At 46.4% G+C, this 21252-nt stretch overlaps 1 protein-coding gene across 1 annotated transcript in view; it reads right to left on the bottom strand.

The window, feature by feature from the left end:
* Nucleotides 1–1006: 1006 nt before the first annotated feature.
* Nucleotides 1007–21252, bottom strand: part of LOC131895477 (guanylate cyclase 2G-like) — a 42405-nt gene continuing 22159 nt past the window's right edge. Inside the window, exons 13-21 of the mRNA XM_059245898.1 lie at nt 18572–18740; nt 17257–17412; nt 12708–12885; nt 10124–10264; nt 8478–8670; nt 5434–5608; nt 4492–4590; nt 2342–2433; nt 1007–1114 (exon numbers count right to left, since the gene is read on the bottom strand). Coding sequence (XP_059101881.1) covers nt 1007–1114; nt 2342–2433; nt 4492–4590; nt 5434–5608; nt 8478–8670; nt 10124–10264; nt 12708–12885; nt 17257–17412; nt 18572–18740 — 1311 coding nt within the window. The remainder of the gene's footprint in view (nt 1115–2341; nt 2434–4491; nt 4591–5433; nt 5609–8477; nt 8671–10123; nt 10265–12707; nt 12886–17256; nt 17413–18571; nt 18741–21252) is intronic.

The following is a 21252-nucleotide window of genomic DNA, read 5'->3' as shown; positions in this document are numbered from 1 at the left end:
AAAGGCGAGCATTATACAGAGCATTTTTGAAAATACGGGCATGAAAGCACCCCAATAAATCTAAAGGTAGTTTGCTTTCTAATACAGTACTCAAAAATATGGCCACAGAACACACCAGCAACAGAGAAGATCTAACTGCTCTCACTTCTTCATTCTTGGGAACTTTAACAGGAAAAGGGTCTCAAAAGCAGCATTTCATCTGGACATTCTCTGCACTACCTAGCAACCACGTGGGCTAGGGAGATACAAGGTGCCAAGAAAGAAGTGTCGTAAGAAAGAGTAGGTCCGGAGATCCATTAAAATAATCCCTAAACAATTCAACCTAGAACTTAATTTTTTGTGAAAAGGGAAAATAGTCAGCACAGGACCAGACAGGCTCGTCTTCCTCGGCCAGATTTGTTAAAGTATACTCTTTGTGCATAAATGAGTGGAGAATTCCAGTTAGAATTCAAGTCTTCGTTTCCAGAGATGCGGCTGTTTGGTGTGTAGGAAAAACAGGCAATAACAGGATGTTATCCGTTGCACTCACAGAGTTGAGAACCAGGCCATCTAGCTCGCAGTGAGTCTTCCTCTGTAACTGCCTGGCACAAGCTTCAGGGCCTGGGCACTCATGCTGAGGGGGAGGGGGGACTCCTAGTTCCTTCTAAGCTGGTTTAGCTGCCTTGCAAGAGAAAGGTCGGGTGCATTTTTGCCCAGGCTTTATCTTCCTCTTTCCCTCTGCCTAAACAGATTTTAGGCAGATTCATGAGTCTCTGTGGCCGGCCATCGCAGGAAATGAGTACTCTCTATCCACCTCTTCCAACTGCACACTGGGCGGCAGTCTGGGAGCAAAGTCTGAAGCAGGAAGGGCTGCCAGTCAGACAGTACCCCCTAGTGGGAGACCGAGTCAATGCCCCAGAACTACACCTCTTCAGAGGGGTGGATAATGGATGCATTTCCCCTAAAAGGATCCGGGGACACAGACATTCGTGGGGCTCTACAAACATCTTGAAAGAACATACCCACCTCACAAGATCTCTGGACCTTTAGCTTCTTCCTCCTCAGTAAACTCGGGGAGCGGGGCAGTGAAGCCATCTTTGCCTTTCAACCAGAAGGTCGTCTGTTCCCCCTTGCCCTGTGGGAAGCAAAAAGGGTCTAGTGAGCAGCTGACATGGATGGATGCCTGGCTGGGTCTGCCTCGCTTGGCGAGAGAGCAGGAGCCACCTCTTTGAAAGAAATAATCTCTTTGTATGTAAAATCCTGATGGCTACATGGGCAGTCAGTCATGTTTTTCTGTGGAAAGGCCTGCAGAGAATAAACGCCATTGGCCCCCTCCCCAATCTTAAAAATATAATCTGAATTCTTAGTGTGACTTGGGTGCCAAGGGAAACACCTCACATATGTGTGTACATAGAATCCTCATGCTCAGCATGACCACCATGCCAGTTTTCCACATGCACAACCAAGTCCTCCCATTACCAATCAGGAGGCGACATCATCCCAAGAAGGCGCTACAGAACTGCTGGCAACCCCCACCCCCCCCCACCCCCACCCCCACCCCCGTCTACCTGCTGGAGGGATACAGTGCCCTGGCAGCAGGTAGCTGATGTTGCTCACTGCTCTCTCACTTCCCAATGCCCCTACCTCTGGCAGTACCAGGGAATGAACCTAGGCCCTCAGACTCACTAGGCAGCTACAGCCCATGCATGCCCTTCCCTTTTCACTTCTTTTTCTAGGTTTCCACCTCTACCCAAACAGCTGGTGTCATGGTGACCACCACTGCTGCTACGTGTACATCTCCAAGATGATTCTGAGAACATCTCCAGAGGAGCAGCGGTTCTCCTCCCCTCCCCCACCCCAGGAAAGGGAAGTCTGAAGTGGGTGATGAGGATGTGTCATCCAGTCATTTCGGTAACAAGCCGCAATGAAGAAGACAGAGAACACAGTAAGAGCGTTTTGTATTACATAGAGAAGAAAGAGGTCCTAGTATCTCTGAGGCCCACCAATAGATTTCTGTCCCCTCTGTCTGGACATGTTGGTCCCACGGGAAGGGACACAGAAGGAAAGAGGGTTGTGTTCACTATGACTTTGTGTGAGGGACTTCACTGGAGTGTTCAAGTGGAAGCTGAAAGACTATTTGGTAGCAGAAAAGGCATCCCTCAGGAGTGACAGCTAAGGTATTTTCTATTGGAAATCCATATCTGACCACTGAGGGGTCTGAGTCATCTCCTCAGGAGACAGATCCAGCAGTTACCAAAGCCTTCAAAGAGCTCCCGGAAGTCTCTTTGCATCTCTGTGTAGAGATTCCCTCATCTCCCCCAATTCTTCAATATGTCCATCAAGGACACAAACCTGGCCTTACCTTGACTGCAATGGTGCCTCGCTTTTGCAGATGGTACCCTCCAGCTGCTAGAAGAGCTCCTGCAGTGCTCTGAGAAACATGGATCCGGAGAGCTGCCAGAAACCAGGCATTGCCTAGTTAACATCGAGTTAACAAAGGAGTCGGTGTATGAAGGAAGGCCTCTTTGGAGAGGGGACCAACCTTACTCTCACGCTTTGTTCTCCAGAACTTCTCATGAAACAAAACACATAGCTGGGTATCATAATCCCAGCCCATGGAAGCAGAGACAGGGGATCTGGAGTTCAAGACCAGTTTTGACTACATCATGAGTTCTAGGCCAGCCTGGGATGAAGTAAGACACTTTTCGAATTGATAGATAAGTTAGGGAGGTAGGTAGGTGTAGGTAGATGATAGATAGATAGATAGATAGATAGATAGATAGATAGATAGATAGATCATACATACATACATACATACATACATACATACATAGGCAAATAGATAAATATAAAGCACAAATAATACCCAGTGTCTGGGACACATAGGTTAGGATGTGCCCCCATCCAGGTATTGGATACTGATGGGTGCTTGTCAGCATTTGGTTTAGGAACACAGAGAACTAACTCATTCTGCAAGTTGACAGTCCCCATGTATGGAGGCTCCCTGGGTTTCTCAAACTTCCTGGGATGAACTGAAGACATACTACTGAAAACATTACCATAACCAAAGGTGCACACAGAAACAGTTTTGGAGCCTGCCTAAGCAGCCAGCTTCTGCCTTTACTCCAGCCCTTTCCTCACAAGCTGATAGGTTTATTCTGTATTTTCAAGTTGGTTGATTAACTTGGACAATGAAGTAACTATGTATGTTTATACATTGTGAGAAATCAGTACCTTCAAAATAATGGAAACCTAAATTCTTTGAAACCAACCACTGAGAAACTTTTTTCCACATTTCAACTGAAAAATAGCATGCACGCGTGTGTGTGCGCACACACACACACACACACACACACACACACACATCATATACCTCAAGTAATCGCTAATTCAATAAAGTTACTAAAAAATACACAAGAATATGGTGCTTCCTAGAGTTCTGGTCATAGATTTCCTGTGCACCACTAGGAATATACTCTACACCAAAGATGGAACCATTACTACTCACAGGCCAGTCTGCCTGTTTGCAAATAAAGTTTTACTGGAACAGGGTCTTGCTATACATTTATATTTTTCTAAAGCTACTCTTGAACTACAACATCGAATTAAGTAGTTGCAACTGAGCCAGGCGGTGGTGGCGCACGCCTTTAATCCAGTACTCGGGAGGCAGAGACAGGTGGATCTCTGTGAGTTCGAGGCCAGCCTGGTCTACAGAATGAGTTCTAGGACAGGCTCCAAAACTACAGAGAAACCCTGTCACGAAACCACCCCACCCCCCAAAAAAGTAGTTGCAATGGACACTGATGGCCCCTAAAATAAAATATTTACTGTTTAGCCCTACAAAAAATTTTTTCTAATTTGTGCTTTGTTCTTATATGCTTTCATTGTGTGTAGTTTGCTAGGAGTGGGAAGAAAGGCTGAAGGGATGGCTTAGTGGGTAAGGTGCTTGCTCTGCAAGCATGAGGCCCTGAGTTCGGATCCCCAGCTCCCACGTAAGAGCTGCGCGTGGTGCATGTCTACAACCCCAATGTCGGGGGATAGAGACCGGTGAATTCTGAGAGCTCACTGACCACCCAGCCTAGTCAATTAGTGAACTTCAGCCTCAGTAAGAAACCCTGTCCCAAAAGGTAAGGTGTACAGTAGAGAAAATACCTGATATCTGTCCTCTGCATACACACACACACAGAGAGAGAGAGAGAGAGAGAGAGAGAGAGAGAGAGAGAGAGAGAGAGAGAGAGAGAGAGAGCAGAGACAGACAGAGAGACAGAGAGACAGAGAGCTTGATTTAAAGGGAGGAAGTCATATGTGTTTATGTAGCTCCACTGGGCACACGGGGAAAATGCTGTCTACACAGCTGGTGACTCAGGTTGTCTCCTGGGAATAATGATCTTCTCTTCCAGATGGAAAACAAGACAAAATGCAAATGAGTTTCTTAAAATACCCACTGGTTAAAGATAGAGGACTTGGGGGACAGGGATAGCGTGCTTGCAGAGCTCGGCAAATGATACCCACGTAAACTGCTGCTTTCCATTCTGGATGCCATGTTCACAGTGTCTCCAAACAGACAGTATCTGGGCATGGTGATTCCCACCACACCGGCTACCACAGGACCTAAGGAGGGAACAATAGAAGGGTCTAACTGCCTGCATTCCCAAGGCTGGGCTCCATACAAGCCATCAAGTCCATAGAGGAAATTAACGCAACAAGTATTTATCAAGTACCCTTTCAGAGCAATGCTTGACAATATGTATTGTAGAGTGCCTTAAAGCCTCTACAGGATGCTCACACTTCTTTTAGAAATCGACAGTCAAACCTTAACCACGTTGTTTTTGAACTGCAGATGTAAATGAAGTTCATGGCAGCATGAACTTGAGGAATTAATTCTGGCTGGAGATCGGGTTTGTTTTCAGTTGGATAGTAGGACCATGGCTGCATAAAAATTCAGGGGGAGGACTCATGCAGAAGGAAAATGTGAAGCATTTGCTCAAAGGGGTATCAAGACATGTGTCTGCCTGTATCTTCAGGGAGGTTGAGGCAGAAAGATCACAAATTTGAGACCAACTTCAGCTGTGACTCCCAGCTGCAAGACTCCCTCAATTTTTTTAAGTAATAAAAGAATATTAAACCAAGTAGGGGTCACTCATCTGCAAGTCACAAGCCCATGAGTGTGACAAAAAGAGAAGGTACCAAAGGAATGTGAAAGGGAAGCGTGAGGGAAATGGAGCCCAGCATGGCTCCCTCGCTCTGCCTATTTTTTTTTTAAACATCTCAGACTTTCTGCATATCCCTATTCTCATAAATCAGTTCAACTAATTGGAAATACATGTGCATTCAGTGGTCCCCTGGCACTGAGGCCATTTAATGACGTGTAAAAGCCTCAGACATGGAGCTCAAGTCCAGAGCCACCTGTGGCCATGCAGGGACTGTCTGCCACCTGCCATCCGTTATGTCTACCTGTGTGGAGGCCTATCCGGAGCTTGAGTCTCTCCTCGGGCATGTGCCCAATCTGAAAGTGGGTGGTGGCACTGAGTAAATGCAAGGACATGGTGGCAATCTCGGCTGCATGTTGAGCTCCATTGCGGATGGGAAGCCCGCTGGCCACCATGTACGCATCTCCGATGGTTTCAACCTGGAAATGACATAAAGAAATGCTCTTAGTTTTCCACGAGGGAAGCCCTGGATAAATGAGCTGATGGGTTTACACAAGACCACCATATTCCCAGCCCCTCTCCTGAGGCCCCATACTCCAAAGCTCGACTCGCATGGATCTCCACTCCACCTAGGTCCAGCATTTCTTATCGTGTGTTCTTGCCCTGGTTCCTCCACAAACCCATTCTCCTCCCCATAGCCACTGCCTGCATCTCTAGACCTGATAACCTGGTGCCATATTTCCCTAGTCCAAGGTCAGAACCAATTAGACAAGCAGCCATGTACAAGTCGGGTAAATCCTCAAGGATCAAGTGGCTCTCTCAAGCAGAGTTCATTATTAGCCAACCCGAAATGTCCTCACACCACATAAGGACTTAGAAACACTTACATACCATTCAAAATGCACTCACTTATACACACATTTGGATCACTGATCTATGCTCCTCTCCACCAGTCCTAATAAAACCAGGGTCCAGAGTCCTCATTGGTATGGAAGCAACTGAAGACTAGAAGCCCAAGGCTTCAGCCTTTTGCAGACACAGTTGTATCCAGTAGAACCCAAAGAAGGTATGGAAGGCCACTATATTAGTCAGATAATAGAAAAACTTCTGCCTGTGGGAACACTTCTCTCCTGGTGACCCCAAAATTACAAAAATCAACACGTCTAACCCTGTTCTAGGCCACTTTCCCCCTCCTGAGAACAACCTTCACCAACACAAAGCAGATGTAATAGCCACCCATGCCAAGTGCCCTCGTGGAGAGAAAGCTAGGAGGAAAATACCAGGGGACACCACCTTAGGCAGAGCAGGAGTGGGGATCAGCTCTCAAAGGCTCTCTGTTCCATCATCATTTGTGGGGAATACTAGGGGATGTCCAGTTGGCATTTGTCACTCAGGTATATGGCCACAGTGTCCCCCAAACCTTGTCTGCCCCTGGACATGAGTAGAGACAGAGGAGTTCTGGAGTCATGGGCAGGGTGGTGCTGGTGTGTCTGTCTAGCAGGTACATGGGGGCATAGACACAAAGTACTCCCTTAACCGTGATCTGACCCTCCCCAGAGAGAGGTCTAATGACCCACAGAACAGCATCAGCACCACTATGCACACCAAGTCACACCACTGCTGCTTTTGCTGTCCTCCTTCATCTTCTCTTTCTGGGGGACCATGTTTAGATGCCCCCTTGCGTAGCACCATGCAGGTCACTGTTATACAATTCTTAGAAGGTCTTATTAATGAAAATAAACCTGGAGCCAGGTATTGGGGTGAATGCTGGAATATCAGAGAAACAGAACAAGCCACAGCTTCCTCACCTCGACAACCCAGCTGATCCTGTTTCCTCAAACTGGAAGCCTCTGAGTCCTCATCCAGAATGAATCTCAGCTGAACTGCTGCTAAAAGCCTAACAGCTTAACCAGCCTAGTTCCTGGTTTTCATCCTTATATATCTTTCTGCTTTCTGCCATTACTGCCTGGGATTAAAGGCGTTTGTCACCATGCCTGGCTATTTCCAGTGTGGCTTTGAACTCACAGAGATCCGAATGGATCTCTGCCTCCAGAAGGCTAGGATTAAAGGTGTGAGTGTCACTATTTTCTGGCCTCTATGTCTGTCTAGTGGCTGTTCTGTTCTCTGACCCCAGATAAATTTATTACGGTACACGATATATTGGGGAACACAGTATCACCACAGGTCATAGCTGCCATCTCCCCTTTAGCTGCAGCCTGGCAGACTAAATTTGAAGAGTCTGTCTTCACCCTGGATTACTAAGGATTATACCGACAGAAGGGAGATTCACAAAGCATCTAAAGGTAGTGACTATAAGCTTCCCAGGAACTGAAGGACACATGTTCAGTACTGGCCAATGCCTCTTTACAAACATGTTTACTGTGAAATTAAAATAATGGGTGAAGATACAGAGTATTGATAGCAATGGTGTGTGTGTGTGTGTGTGTGTGTGTGAGAGAGAGAGAGAGAGAGAGAGAGAGAGAGAGAGAGAGAGAGAGAGAGAGAGAGTGTTCATGTAGATGGAAGCAAGAGGAAATCTCAATTATCATTTTTTAGGCACTGCCTACCTTGGTTTTTGAGACACCAAGGTCTTTCATTGGCACTCACTGCTGTGGGATGTTCTGTATGGCAAATGTGTTGCTGATTGGTCAATAAAACACTGATTGGCCATTGGCTAGGCAGGAAGTATAGGCGGGGCAAGGAGGAGAATAAAGCTGGGAAGTGGAAGGCTGAGTCAGAGAGACACTGCCAGCCGCCATGATGAGAAACAGCATGTGAAGATGCTGGTAAGCCACGAGCCATGTGGCAAGGTATAGATTTATAGAAATGGATTAATTTAAGCTGTAAGAACAGTTAGCAAGAAGCCTGCCATGGCCATACAGTTTGTAACCAATATAAGTCTCTGTGTTTACTTGGTTGGGTCTGAGCGGCTGTGGGACTGGCAGGTGATAGAGATTTGTCCTGACTGTGGGCCAGGCAGTAAAACTCTAGCTACAACTCACCAATTAAGATGGTTGGCCAGTGAATCCAGCAGTCTACCTGACTGTGTCTCCCCAGTGCTGAGAACTTTGTACCATAAAGCCCCGCTTATTTTTATGTGGGTTCTGGGGATCAAATTCAAGTCTTACAGTTTGCAAGACAACCACTTTAGTGACTGAGTCATCTGCTGCCCCCACACAGTGACTCTGGACAAGAATGTACATCTGGGACTGATCAAGCCCCTTCCCAAGAAGACAACAGAAACAAAATGTCGAGTCTCTGCCATGAACAGGGATGAACTGAGATGTGGTCTGTCCTCAGTCAGCCCGAGACAACAGACAAGGAGTCTGCACAGGTCACACAGCTCACCTTGTACACATCATGGGTTTGTATTGTGTGATCGAACAAACTGTACAGGTCATTGAGGAGTTTCACCACTTGCAAGGGGGAGCTGAGAGAGCACAGTTTTGTGAATCCCACAATGTCAGAGAAAAATATGGTGACAGACTCAAAATGTTCTGGTTCCACAGACTTTCCAGCCATGAGCTGCTCGCCAACGAAGCTGCAATGGGAGAAAAGACAGTTCTTAGCAAACTCGTGTGTGTTTGCGCTCCCACGGCTCTGGGCAAAGCCGACCTTCTCCAGACCTTTTGGCTTTGGTGGGCCAGGTTTTCACTAATAATTCACCATCTAGAGGGAGTCTCGTGACATGCATTTATTCACTTGCATTTTCTCTAGAGAGATATTTTAAGTGGTGGTTATAAATTGTAAGAGAGGGTGGAGGTCAGGGACAAGTCACATAAATGGCTTCATTAAAAACATTTTCTCCCTGAAAACATCTATTCCTGTCTGTTGAATACGGAGTTTGATGGTAGAGACTTGGTGTGCGCGTGTGGAAGTGGATGTAATCACTCACCAATCCACAAACCAATACTTTTACTTCAACCAACCATTCTCTTACTATGAGTGCATTCAAATCCCCTGTGCTCTAGACCAATAGTTCTCAACCTTCCTAATGCTGCAACCCTGGAATACTGCTCCTCATGCTGTGGTGACCCCCAACCATACAATTATTTTCTTTGCTACTTCATAACTGTAATTTTGTTACTGTTATGAATCATGATGTAAATATTTTTGGAGATAGTGGTTTGCCAAGGGGGGTCACAACCCACAGGTTGAGAACCACTGCTCTAGGCAGATATGATGGACCATGCCTTTAATCCCAGCCCTTGGGAGGCAGAAGCAGGTGGATCTCTGTGAGTTCAAAGACAGCCTTATCAACACAGTAAGTTCCAAGGCAACCAGGGCTACATATTGAGACCCTATCTCAAAATAAATATTCCCCACTCCCACTTTTTACTTGACCTCAAATGTACAAGAATTTTAACAGCAATGATTTTCCCAGTGTCCAGAGAATGCACAGATGAAAAAGAACAAAAGTTCTTTTTGTCGAAGTAATTATTGAATTTGATGCTCCGGGCACTTATTGAACTAAGCAAAGATTTCACAGGCACATGTGAGCAGTTGTTGTGTTAGCGGTTAGACATGAAGCTAGACTGCCATCTAGTGACTGTACCTATTGCTGCATCCACCACCTTCCACGTAAGCCACACAGTAGCTTCCATTCCTGTGGACTGGGGAGGTTTGCCTGTATTTTCATTAATAAGGAGGGCCAATTTGCCAACTTTTGTATGCATACACAACTCTCCTCTCTCTCTCTCTCTCTCTCTCTCTCTCTCTCTCTCTCTCTCTCTCTCTCTCTCTCTCTCTCTCTCTCTCTCTCTCTCTCTCCCCCCCCTCCCTCCCTCCCTTCTTCCTTCCCTGCCCACCTCACTACCCATAACTTCTCCCCCTGCTTGGTCCCCTTTTACAAAGCTTGATATTCTCTCAGAAAAAGAACAGTGGAACTATTCCTCCTCGTGTGGAGCTGCTAAGACAGCAAATTTCTTCTTCCTTGTGTTTTTTTTGGCCTGCCCCCCCCCCCCCACACACACACACACACTGCTCCCGAATACCTTGGCAACATGGTGGACAGGAGTTTCTCAACCTTCCTCTTCTCTGTCACCAGCTGGCAGGTCCGCTCTTCCACCACTTCCTCCAGATGATTGGCATACATTTCCAGCTTGCCCATCATGCTATCCAAGATGCTCACACGGCTTTAAAAGAAGGCAGGTGTTAGCACCCTTTTCCAGGAGCCCTAGGACCACAGTGGAGACACAACTCCCAGACACAGAGCCCAGGAAAGCACTTCCTGTCTGTCTTGCTCTGGAAGGACTGACCGTGGCAGCAATGAATTGACAGCATTGGCAAAGCTTCACAGGAAGACTGTCCTGTGTCCGGCCCTGAGCCTCAGTTTACTCATCTGAAAAATGTACCTTGACTGTGGTTTTCTGGGGATTCCGGAAGCTAATGTATATAAAATGCCTAGGGGGTGAATCTGACAGCCAGCAGACATTCCAGGAGTTAACGTGTATAAAATGCCTAGAGGTGAATCTTGTGGCCAGCTGACAACCAACAGCCTCTGATGGCTCTTCCTCACTTCCCAGCATGCTCCATGCCACAGTTACAACAAAGTGAAAAAGTACAGATTGCAGAACGGGGCATTTCTCAGATTGCTCAACATGGATCGTGTCTAGACTCCGTTTCAGCATGCCCCTAAGAGATCACCTAACTCTCTTGCCTTTCAGATGAGAAGGCTAAGACTCAGGTAGGAAATATGTTGGGACCATAAGACAAGTAATGTATATTTTGAAACATCATATTTTATATGATATTTCATATATCAATAAAATAATATAAAAAATAGAAATTAAAAGTTCTGTTGTAACCTGGAAAAGAACACAGGCTGTTACATTAAAGATGCCAAATTAAATGGGAAAATTAGAAGTAGACACTTTCAGGCCAGGGTTCTTTCTGCCTCCTCAAGCTACCTCTTGGGAATTAAACTGTCAACATATTAAAAATTATACCATCAAGCCTGGGGTGGTGTCGTGATATTTTTTTTGTGCTCTAATAAGTAAAGCTTGCATGGGGATCAGAGGGAAAAGCCAGCCACTATATTAAACATAGAAGTCAGGCAGTGGTAGCACACACCCTTAACCCTAGCATTCGGGAGGCAGAGATTCATCCGGATCTCTGAGTTCAAGACCACACTGGGTACAGAGCCAAGCATGGTGGCATACACCTTTAATCCCACAAGTAGTTAACCATAGAGGTCTGGAGGTCTGTACAGACAGACAGGAAGTGATAGAGCTGGGTGCAAAGAGCAAAATGATGTAGCTGGGTGGAGAGAGGATGTAAGACGGCAGGGCACAGAAAGGGATATAGGCGTGGGTATACAGGAAGTAGCTCTCTCTGAAGGCTGAGGAGTTGGTGAGGTGAGGTTGGCTGTGGCTAGTTCTGTTTCTCTGATCTTTCAGCATTCACCCCAATATCTAGCTCTGGGTTTTTTTTTTTATTAATAAGATTGTTCAGCAATTTGTCTTACAGGGTGGTGGCATATACCTTTAATCTCAGAACTGGGGAGGCAAATGCAGGCAAACTTCTGTGAGTTCAAGACCAGCCTGGTCTATGTGGTGAGTTCCAAGCCAGGCGGGGCTACACAGTGAGAACTTATCTCAAAATAAAATTTTAAAAAAAGAGGGAGAAACAGAGAGGGGGAGAAAGGAAGGAAGGAAGGAAAGAGGGAGGGAGGAAAGCAGGGAGGGAGGGAGAGAGAGAGAGAGAGAGAGGATACTATCATGGGGCTGAAGAGGTGGCTCAGTGGTTAATAGCACTTTCTGCTCTTGAAGAGGACCCAGGTTTGGTCCCCAGCACCCAAAAGGCAACTTACAACTGCCTCTAACTCCAATTTCCAACTTCTGGCATCCACTGACACAGTCACTTGGTTCACATAAATTAAGAAGGCACACACACACATACGCATAAATAAATACTTTTTTAGAAATGATACCATCAGCTGCTATTGAAAAACGGATTTGAGAGGCAAGCTTAACCCAAAGTCAATTGCCAATTATAAGATTGGCAGTTAGCTCAGTGGCATCCCCTTGCCCAGACACTCTAGGCCCCCGGATTTGATCCTCAGCTCTGTAGAATAACATAAATGAGTGCTAATCTAAAGTTGGGGAATGATTTTTATCCTGTAGTCCAAGCACAAGTATTAGTTATGATCCTTAGAATAACAGTTGAAAAGGATGCTAAGACAGTGTCCAAACTCCCTGTGAAAGAGAGCCTTAACTGATTAGAGATGCCTGAATGGGCCCAGTGGGCAGTGACATTATTCATGTCTGATTCATGTTCACAAAGCAAGTGAAGACTCTATCATTGCACTTTAGCCAGCATGTAGAACATACTTTGCGTACAGTGGACATGAAATGGGTACATGAAGATGGGGATGGGGGGGTGGGGGGATGAGTAAGAGAGGCAGGAGAGGAGCGAGGAGGAGGGGGGGGAGGGAAGAAAAGGAATAGAAGGGAAGTGTTGGGAAGAGAGGGAAGGACAGACAGAAGATGCACCTGGAACCTGTCACAGCCATGGATATTTTTCAATTTCCGTTGGCTGAAAGGCTAGAAGGGAGAACCTATTGCACAGTGGACTCACCCTCTGGGACTGGCTTCTTGTAACACCTTCTTGATGGAAGGGAAGGTGGGCCTTTGCTCTGGAGACTCATCCCAGCAGGCCCTCACCAGGGCGACGATCTTTTCATCACCTTTATCCCCCAACAGGGATGGTCGAAGTGGAACTGGTGCCCTGGGGTCTTTGATGCGGCTGATGATTTCTGAAATCATTTGAGGCTTGGATAAACAAGCTACAAAGCTTTGCCGCTCAACCCAGGCCTGTCTAAATGGTGATGGGGCCCACCAATTTGAAAACAAAGTTTAAAATAAACAACATACTTGAATTCCAGGACAATCTAGATATGTGCATAACTGTTCTAGATTCTTCTAGAAAATTAAACAGTCCAATGGAAACGTAGACAACCCCTGACACATCAGTTTCCAAACTTTTGAAAGTAGCACTTCTCCGGCTGACCTCCCAAGTGGAGAGGCACTTGGTGCCCAGTTCTCCAAAGTGTGCTCCATACAATTTTATATCCTCTGCTTCATGAAAGCGATTGTAATGAATAAATGCTACTGTCTCCCTTACGGCCCAGTGTTGCAAACCTGCTTCCTTCCACTTCTCCATTGGCTCCCACCAACATTTGTCAAGGATTCCATTCCCACCTCTTAAGAAGGAAATACTTTGAGAACAATGCATACATATTTTGATATAAAAATTATTTATGCAGCAGCATCAGAAGTGAACACTGAGAGCACACTGCTCAGTAGAAGGAGTTGGTAGGAAAAGGGTGTGTACGCACGTGGTCTCTTCATCAAGTCTAGAAAAGCAAAATTATAGTCTGGAGGCGGCTGTGAGTTTTGGAGGGGGTTGTGGAGGTTGAGAGGAGGTAAGTGGGGGGGGTCATATTCTGTTTGACATTATAACGGTGGCCACATGGGCAGTGAATATTTGGTAACACCTAGGGAAGTTCATAGTACAGTTAAGTTTAAGGAATGAAAACATTGCTTTTTAAAATTATCAACCAGGACGTGAGGAATGCTGGAAGTGGGACCCAGGCCATAAGAAAAGGGTTTAACTGTGCTATGTGTGTGTGACTTTGCTGAAGTAGGGTGGGGGAAAGGTGCGGGCCCACATGATGTCTGAAATAAAAAAAAAAATTAAAAAAGGAGCTATTCACAATTCTTCCACCCATAGCCATGTTCAGGTTGCTTCTTGTGAGGTCCAGTTAACAAGTTTAAAACACTGAGCAACAAGTAGACAGACAGCAGGTGGCAGGAGCCAGGTTCACACCGTTGGAGATGGAGGTCACAGAATGGAGACTGGAGTGAAGCACAGTGGTGGTGAGGTCAAGTTGCCCATGTCACTATGAACTCACGCTTAGCTCGTATAGCTTCAGATGTGTGCTGTGTCTTATTTGTGTACCTACGGGTTTCTACACACAGCTACACTCCCATCTGCTGAAGAGGGGCTGGAAGTAACAATACTCCAGGAGTAACGATACTCCAGGAGCAAACAGCATCCTTACTGCCCAGGTAGCACCATCTAAAGAAAGAAGCCAGGGCTGCTTGGAGAAGGATCTGTTTCTCATACTGAGCAGGGGTGTGTAGTACTGAGCAGGGGGTGTGTAGCCCTGAGCAGGTGAGAGGTGGTGCAGCACTGAGCAGGGGTGTGTGTAGCACTGAGCAGGGGTGTAGTACTGAGCAGGGGGTGTAGTACTGAGCAGGGGTGTAGTAGTGAGCAGGGGTGTGTAGTACTGAGCAGGGGTGTAGTACTGAGCAGGGGTGTAGTATTGAGCAGGGGTGTAGTACTGAGCAGGGGCGTGAAGACAAACCTAGAGAGTCTTTAGTACTGGGAAGCAGGAAGCACTGAAAAGTGAAACAAATCTCAATGGTGGCTGTGTGTCCAAGAGACGGCCAGAAACGGAACCATTTGAGCCACAACATTAAGCAGAAAATTTCCAGGAGTCTGTACTGATAGATATTAACAACTGAAGGAACAAATAACTGGAATCAAGTCAATCGATCCATTACAGAGAATTCTATACAATAGCTACAGTAATTCTTGATTTAATACAGCCCACACGTAGTGACTTCTTTCCGGTGTGGAAGGATGAAATCAAGAAGAACTCTGCAGTGGAGATATCAACAGGACTACCTCAGTCAGGCAGTCAAAGTCAACATCAGCTTTGACAGCTGTGTTCACAATTACATCATTGAGAATTTGCCATGTCACAAAAATGACAATTTATTTTAAAAAATGACATTCGGCAAGCTTCCCCCCAACACATATAACCCCAGAATAATCATGAGAAAAAGAAAATGTCAGATGCTCCAAGTGAGAACTGATCTATACAATATTGGACCAGGGCTGGGGTGGGGGTGTGGGATGGCTCCCTGGGTAAAGCACTTGCCGTATAAGAAGATGGACCAGAGTTTGAATCCCAGAATCGATGTAAACGCCTGGTGGGTGTGGTGGCCTGCCTAGAGTCCCTGTAATCGCAAAGTAGTGACAAGGGCTTTTCCAAGCAAGATAGCTAGCCTGCATAGCCAGAAAGGCAAGCTCTGGGTTCAATGAGAGATCCTGCCTTGATATGTAAGTTGGAGAGCTACAGATGGCAGCCTTGGGCTTCCACACAGGAATACACATGCATGTGCATCTGAACATATGTACACTGACACACAGGAATACACATGCGTGTGCATCTGAACATATGTACACTGACACACAGGAATACACATGCATGTGCATCTGAACATATGTACACTGACACACAGGAATACACATGCGTGTGCATCTGAACATATGTACACTGACACACAGGAATACACATGTGTGTGCATCTGAACATACGTACACTGACACACAGGAATACACACATGCGTGTGCATCTGAACATATGTACACTGACACACAGGAATACACATGTGTGTGCATCTGAACATACATACACTGCCACACAGGCAAGCACACAGAGGTGTGCACACAGATCATACACCTGTCAAAAAAATCTGATCAGTACTTTCCAAAAACTTCAGGGTCATAAAGGGGTGGTGCCTAAACCAGAATATTGAGACAGGAGAAACTGGAGCACTCTGAATAAAGCATAGCCTAATACAGCACAAACCACTGGTTACAGACTATGTGTACCTGGGTTGGTGGTGCCCTCTTGAAATCCCAGCACTGAGGAGACTGAAGCAAGATGATCACTTCAAGTTGGAGGCCAGCCTGGTCTACACAGTGAGTTCCAGGCCAGCTGGAATGGCATAATGAGACCCTGTCTCTAACACCAAAACAAAACACAATTGTATATGAGCTATGCCTGTAAGTCTACATTTTAATACCTAAAATATATTCTGAAACAATTCCTTAAAAATGTACTTTAAGCAATTATATTTTATATCCCAAAGTAAAACTCAAACCTGAGGGACAGCAACGGCCTCAGGAGCCAAGATGGAGACAGTGCTGGGCTATCCACACTGCCCTGGATTTAGAGTCCATCAGACAATAACAAAGCTGAGAGGATGTGGGCTTGTTACCTAGCAACACGCAGCCCGCTGTTTCCATTCCCATCATTTCTGCAGTGTATTAGCTACTTTGAAGCAGTCGTTCTTTGTCTTTGGCAAATAGGCAGGACACTGGCCTGGGGTGGAGAGGTGGAGTAAATACTCTGGGCCTGTTTCCACATTTCCACAACAGATCTGGAGAGTGACTTGAAACAGAGCTTCTTAAGTTTCCAGGTGCTACTCTCACTGCTGGTCCAAAGACAAGGAGGACCAAGACCAGTTCTTCTCAAATGTGCCTTAGCAGGGATGCTGACGCAAGTGCATAGTCTCAGGCATCACTGCAGACCTACTGAGCCAGAAACCTGGGCCAGAGTAGGGGAGAGCAGCAAGTCTGTGCTTTAGCAAACTTCTGGGCTATCCCAGCACCAGGTAGAACGTGAGAACCACTGGGTTGCTATGCAAATGGAACCTGGCTTATTTGTAGGGAAGCATGAGAAGCAAATAGATAATCATTTGTCTATAATCCAAGTACACAACCGTGAAGACACAGGCCCATGTGACTAGCCTGCAGTTGTTACCATGAGGAACACACATTGACTGCCACAGAGTTTTCTCATGGTGCACTCAGACCCCTGTGGCCAAGAGCAGATGGGACTGGAGTTCCAGGACTGAAGGCGGCCTCCACCTAGACTCAGCCAGTGGCATGTGTGCATTTGGCTTGGTTCCAAATTCAGGAGTGCCTGGCTGACTCTGGAGCTACTACTCTTGGGACTCCCTCATTTTGAGACCCTTTCATTGAGCTAGTAATTAGAAACTGGAGTCTGGTTTAAAAGAAACTGCCTATATTCACAGAAACTTCAGGCTTTGAAAGTCATTGGATAGCATGATAGTCTAAAGACCAATCTTTTTGTTGTTGTTGTCCTTGTAATAATTTTGCATGCATGAGTGTGTGTGTGCAAAGTAGCGGTAGTACCTTCCGATTACTGTCCCCTGATCTCTTATTTCCCTCCCACTCCATCCCTCCATCCACTCCCCACACACAAGCCCCTATTCCCTTTCCCATGAGCAGCACACTCCAGTTTTACCTTCAGGAGCCTCCTCAAGGTCATCAAAGGGCCCATGGGCTTGCTGGTGGATCAAGTCCCTCATGAGAATCGCAAAACTGTAAACGTCTCCTTGTGGGGTGCCAGACCAGGGCAGCTCCTGGAGCCTCAACAGCTCTGGGGCTGTCCAGTAGAGTTCTGCAAGACAATGGGGTGCCATTTTGATGGAAAGCTACATCCAATTCCTTCCATCCTGCAGGAGCTATAGGATGGCAGACCCTATGAGTATCTGCCTGGGAAAGCTTGCAATATCCATATGAAAGACCATGGAGAAAATAACCAAGGAGGATGCTCTCAAATAAGTTCATACCATGATACAATAGATGGTTTCTATTTACTAAATGATAAATTTATATATAAATCAAATAATTGGTTAAAATAAATTTTATGTAATTTTTTAAATCAGTAAATGTTTCATTTGTGTGCCTACTGCATATAGCTATACACCAGGAGTTACATAAAAATTTGAATGAAAAGGGGTCATGAAAGAAAAAATTCAAGCATGTCTGGCCTAAGAGACAGTGCATGCCTGGACTTAAGTTATCTTTAAACAGCCTGTATGCTGGCTAGTTTTATGTCACCTTGACACAGGCTAGAGTCATCTGAAAGGACTGAACCTCAATTGAGAAAATGCCTCCGTAAGATTTGGCTACAGGGCATTTTCTTCATTAGTGACTGATGAGGGAGGGCCCAGTCCATTGTGGGTGAGGTCATCCCTGGGCTGATTGTCCTGGGTTCTATAGGAAGGAAGGCTGAGCAAGCCATGAGGAGCAAGTCAGTAAGCAGCACTTCTCCATGGTTTCAGCATCAGCTCCTGCCTCCAGGTTCTTGCCCTGTTTGAGTTCCTGTCCTGACTTCCTTTGATGATGAATAGCACTGTGGAAGTATAAGTTGAATAAACCCTTTCCTCCCCAAGTTGCTTTCAGTTATGGTGTTTCATCACAGCAATGGTAACCCTGACTAGGACAACCTATGTAGCAGACCATCTATACTGAACATGGAATGAAAATGGGAAAATACAGATGACAACAGAGAAGAGCAGTGGTGGCTTCAGTGGCCCAGTTAAGGCAAGATGAAAACCAGCCCACTAACCCAGGCCTTACACCAAGGTCATGCCACCCCTACGGTGATTTCTCTCCTCACTCTCCATGGATGGACTGAACAACTTCACTCCATCACCTAGAAAGGAAAAACTACCCATGGGTCCCCTTCAAGGCAGCATCATGAAGCAAAGATGGACAAAAACCCTTTGACTATTTAACCTACAGCAAGTGGGTCTAAAATCTGCCAGTGCTACCTGAATGGTCGGTGGTCTTCTGGTTGTAGATCCTGTGTGTGCAGCCATACTTGAACTCGCACAACCCGAATCCCGACAGCTTCACTTGCATGCGACCGTCTACCAGGCAGTTGGAAGGTTTCAAGTTGCCGTGGGACCTCAGTGGGCTCCCGTGGAGGAAGAGCATGCCCTGCAAGAGCGGTGGTGAGCGTGCAGACAGGGCCAGAGGGCGCTTGCTTCTCAAAGCAACACACAGACACACCATCTCCATGCTTGTTTTAGAAAAGCCACCAGCTCCTTGACTATGAAACCAATCCAGGCAGAAAAGGGAGAAAACTGCTTATGACTCCTCAGTAAGAAGCCAAGAAGGCAAACGTGGCTTAAAATTAGAATATCCTCATGGTCAGGAAGCTGAGTTCACCTAGCTCTATCACTAGGCAAAGGGGAAAGTTACTAGTTACAAAACAAACACAATGCTTGGGCCTCAGATCTGAGAGCCTGTGTTAGCAGCAGAGTATCTATGCCTCAAGCTGAGTTTGAGTATTTAGGGCCCAGAAGCAAAAGAGTACTCAACTGGGGGAGACAGTGCTTAATGTGGAAGATACTTGTGACTCATCAAGGCAGGAAAAACCTCCATCCGGCCAGGGGAGAGAGGAGTGTTTTTCCAGAGTACTGGGGCCTTTCCACAGGCAGGGAGGGGCTCAAAAGAGCATCTGGGATTGAGACAGGAAATATTTTAGGAAGATAGGTGGGAGTAAGGAGTAACTTTTTAAGGGAAAAAAACTATCATACGTGAGACATGGTTGGTTAAATGGATCTTTGCATTTGTCTATAATTTCCCAAGGTGGACTTGGAGCTGCAAGATGCAGGTCAAAGGGGAAGTGTCTAATGTCTTTGTCCTGTTTTCCTTACCACTGGGGAGGCACTGAAAGAGCATGTATTCAGCATTTCCAATTTCTTGTTTGTTTGCTTGTTTGTTTGTTTGGTACTGCTGTGAAAGCTCTGGGTATTTTCAGCCAGGATCTCTGAATTGTCCATTTTTAGAATTTTAATATAAGCTGTCAGAAAACTAACAACCTCAGTATGTCCAGGTACAAGGTCAGCACAGAGCATGTGAACCTGTGGTGGCCTGGGTATCCCGGGCCCCTCCCACCTGCCTCAGGAAACAGGTGTCAAAGTGAGAACAACAAAGGACAGTGTTTCTTTCAAGGACCTATAGGATTCTGGTTTTCCTCCTAAGGATAACTGTCGGCTGTGAATACTGTCAGGTGTGAATACTGTCAGGTGTGACTACTGTCAGGTGTGACTACAAGCCCTAAATTAACTCATGCAACACTCCTGAACGATCCTAGCGAGGAGGGTGGCATCATCATGGCGGCCTCTTCTTGCGGGTGAGTGGAGGGAGGTAGAGAAGTTACCACTCCAGGCAGTGTAGCAGCAGTAATGGAGGAGGCTGGGCACTCTGAGGTCAGATTCCAACCATGGCCTTGACCAGCTCCAGCTCCCTCCCTGAGGACAGAAGCCAGTGACAGGCAGACAGACAATGGCTGCTAGCCACAGGCTTCTGTGAAACCTCACACTGTGGGATTGATTTGTGACGGGCAACCAGACAGCAATGAACATTCATGAGTACCTCACACTAAGCGTGCATTACACATGTCGTCATATTTAGCCTTTTCTGAGGCAGGTTAGTAGTCTCATTGTTTGCTTCACAATAAGAACAAAGCAGTTTTAGTGCTCACATGAGGCCAGTACAGAGCTGGTACCACCCCAGGCTTCACAGCCTTCACAGCCTAGTCACTCAGCACCACTCTGTTTCCAGTGCTCTGGCTGGCTGGCTGTTAAGGTCAGTGGGAGAAAGAGGAGGAGGGACCACATTCCTCCCAACACCCTTGCACATGAGCAAACAAGATCCCATTAGGCTCAGAGCCAGCTAGGAAGGAGGGGGTGATGAGGCAGCCTGGCTCAGAGGCACTGGGTGGCACAGTAAGGAGGATCTGAGGGAGCCATTCTTAAAGGTTGGGACCCCTGAGCCTTGAGCCTCTTAGATACCATCTCAAGTGGTGCTGACAGACTATGCACCTCTCTTGCTCCCACCAGAACCCTAGGGCCAATATTGCATTGGAAATGTGGACTAATACAGACAGCAGTAGGGAAATGGCCAAGGGAGTGGATCTATCACTAGCCCCACCCCGTATCAGGAGACAGGGTTGCTTTATCTGGGCAGCACACTTGTTGAGATGGCAAAACAGAACCCCAGTTCACATCAGCAGGCTAAGATCCAAGTGTGCAATCCGCTGAGACTGGAGCCCAGTCCAGAGCTCTCCCTGGCCTTGAAGACACACAAGGTTTTCCTTCTGCCCTTGCTGGTCCAGCCCCAGGCAGTAGACTTGTCAGTTTCACAGAGGTTCTCATTCTTTGCCTCACAATAAGGAAACAGCAGTTTAAGTGCTCAGCAGAAGGCAAGGACTTTAATGGAGCTCCTCACATGTGTAAAATCAACATGCTTAGGGATGGTGGGGTTCTGGGAACACAGTCCTCTCCACAAGGTGGCGTGCGTGCTTTTGTTTTTATTTTTCTTCCTAATGGTATGATAATGCATAGTGTCAGAGAACAACCAGAACTACGAGTGTGCCCATGATTCACTTAGGCACTACCACCTGACCATGACTTGTACTACTTGCTCTACTGGAAATTTCTGG

Source organism: Peromyscus eremicus, chromosome 1 (assembly GCF_949786415.1).
Source record: "Peromyscus eremicus chromosome 1, PerEre_H2_v1, whole genome shotgun sequence".
Lineage (NCBI taxonomy): Eukaryota > Metazoa > Chordata > Mammalia > Rodentia > Cricetidae > Peromyscus > Peromyscus eremicus.
Note: the sequence above shows the minus strand (reverse complement) of the source record. Positions and strands in the feature narration are given on the sequence as shown.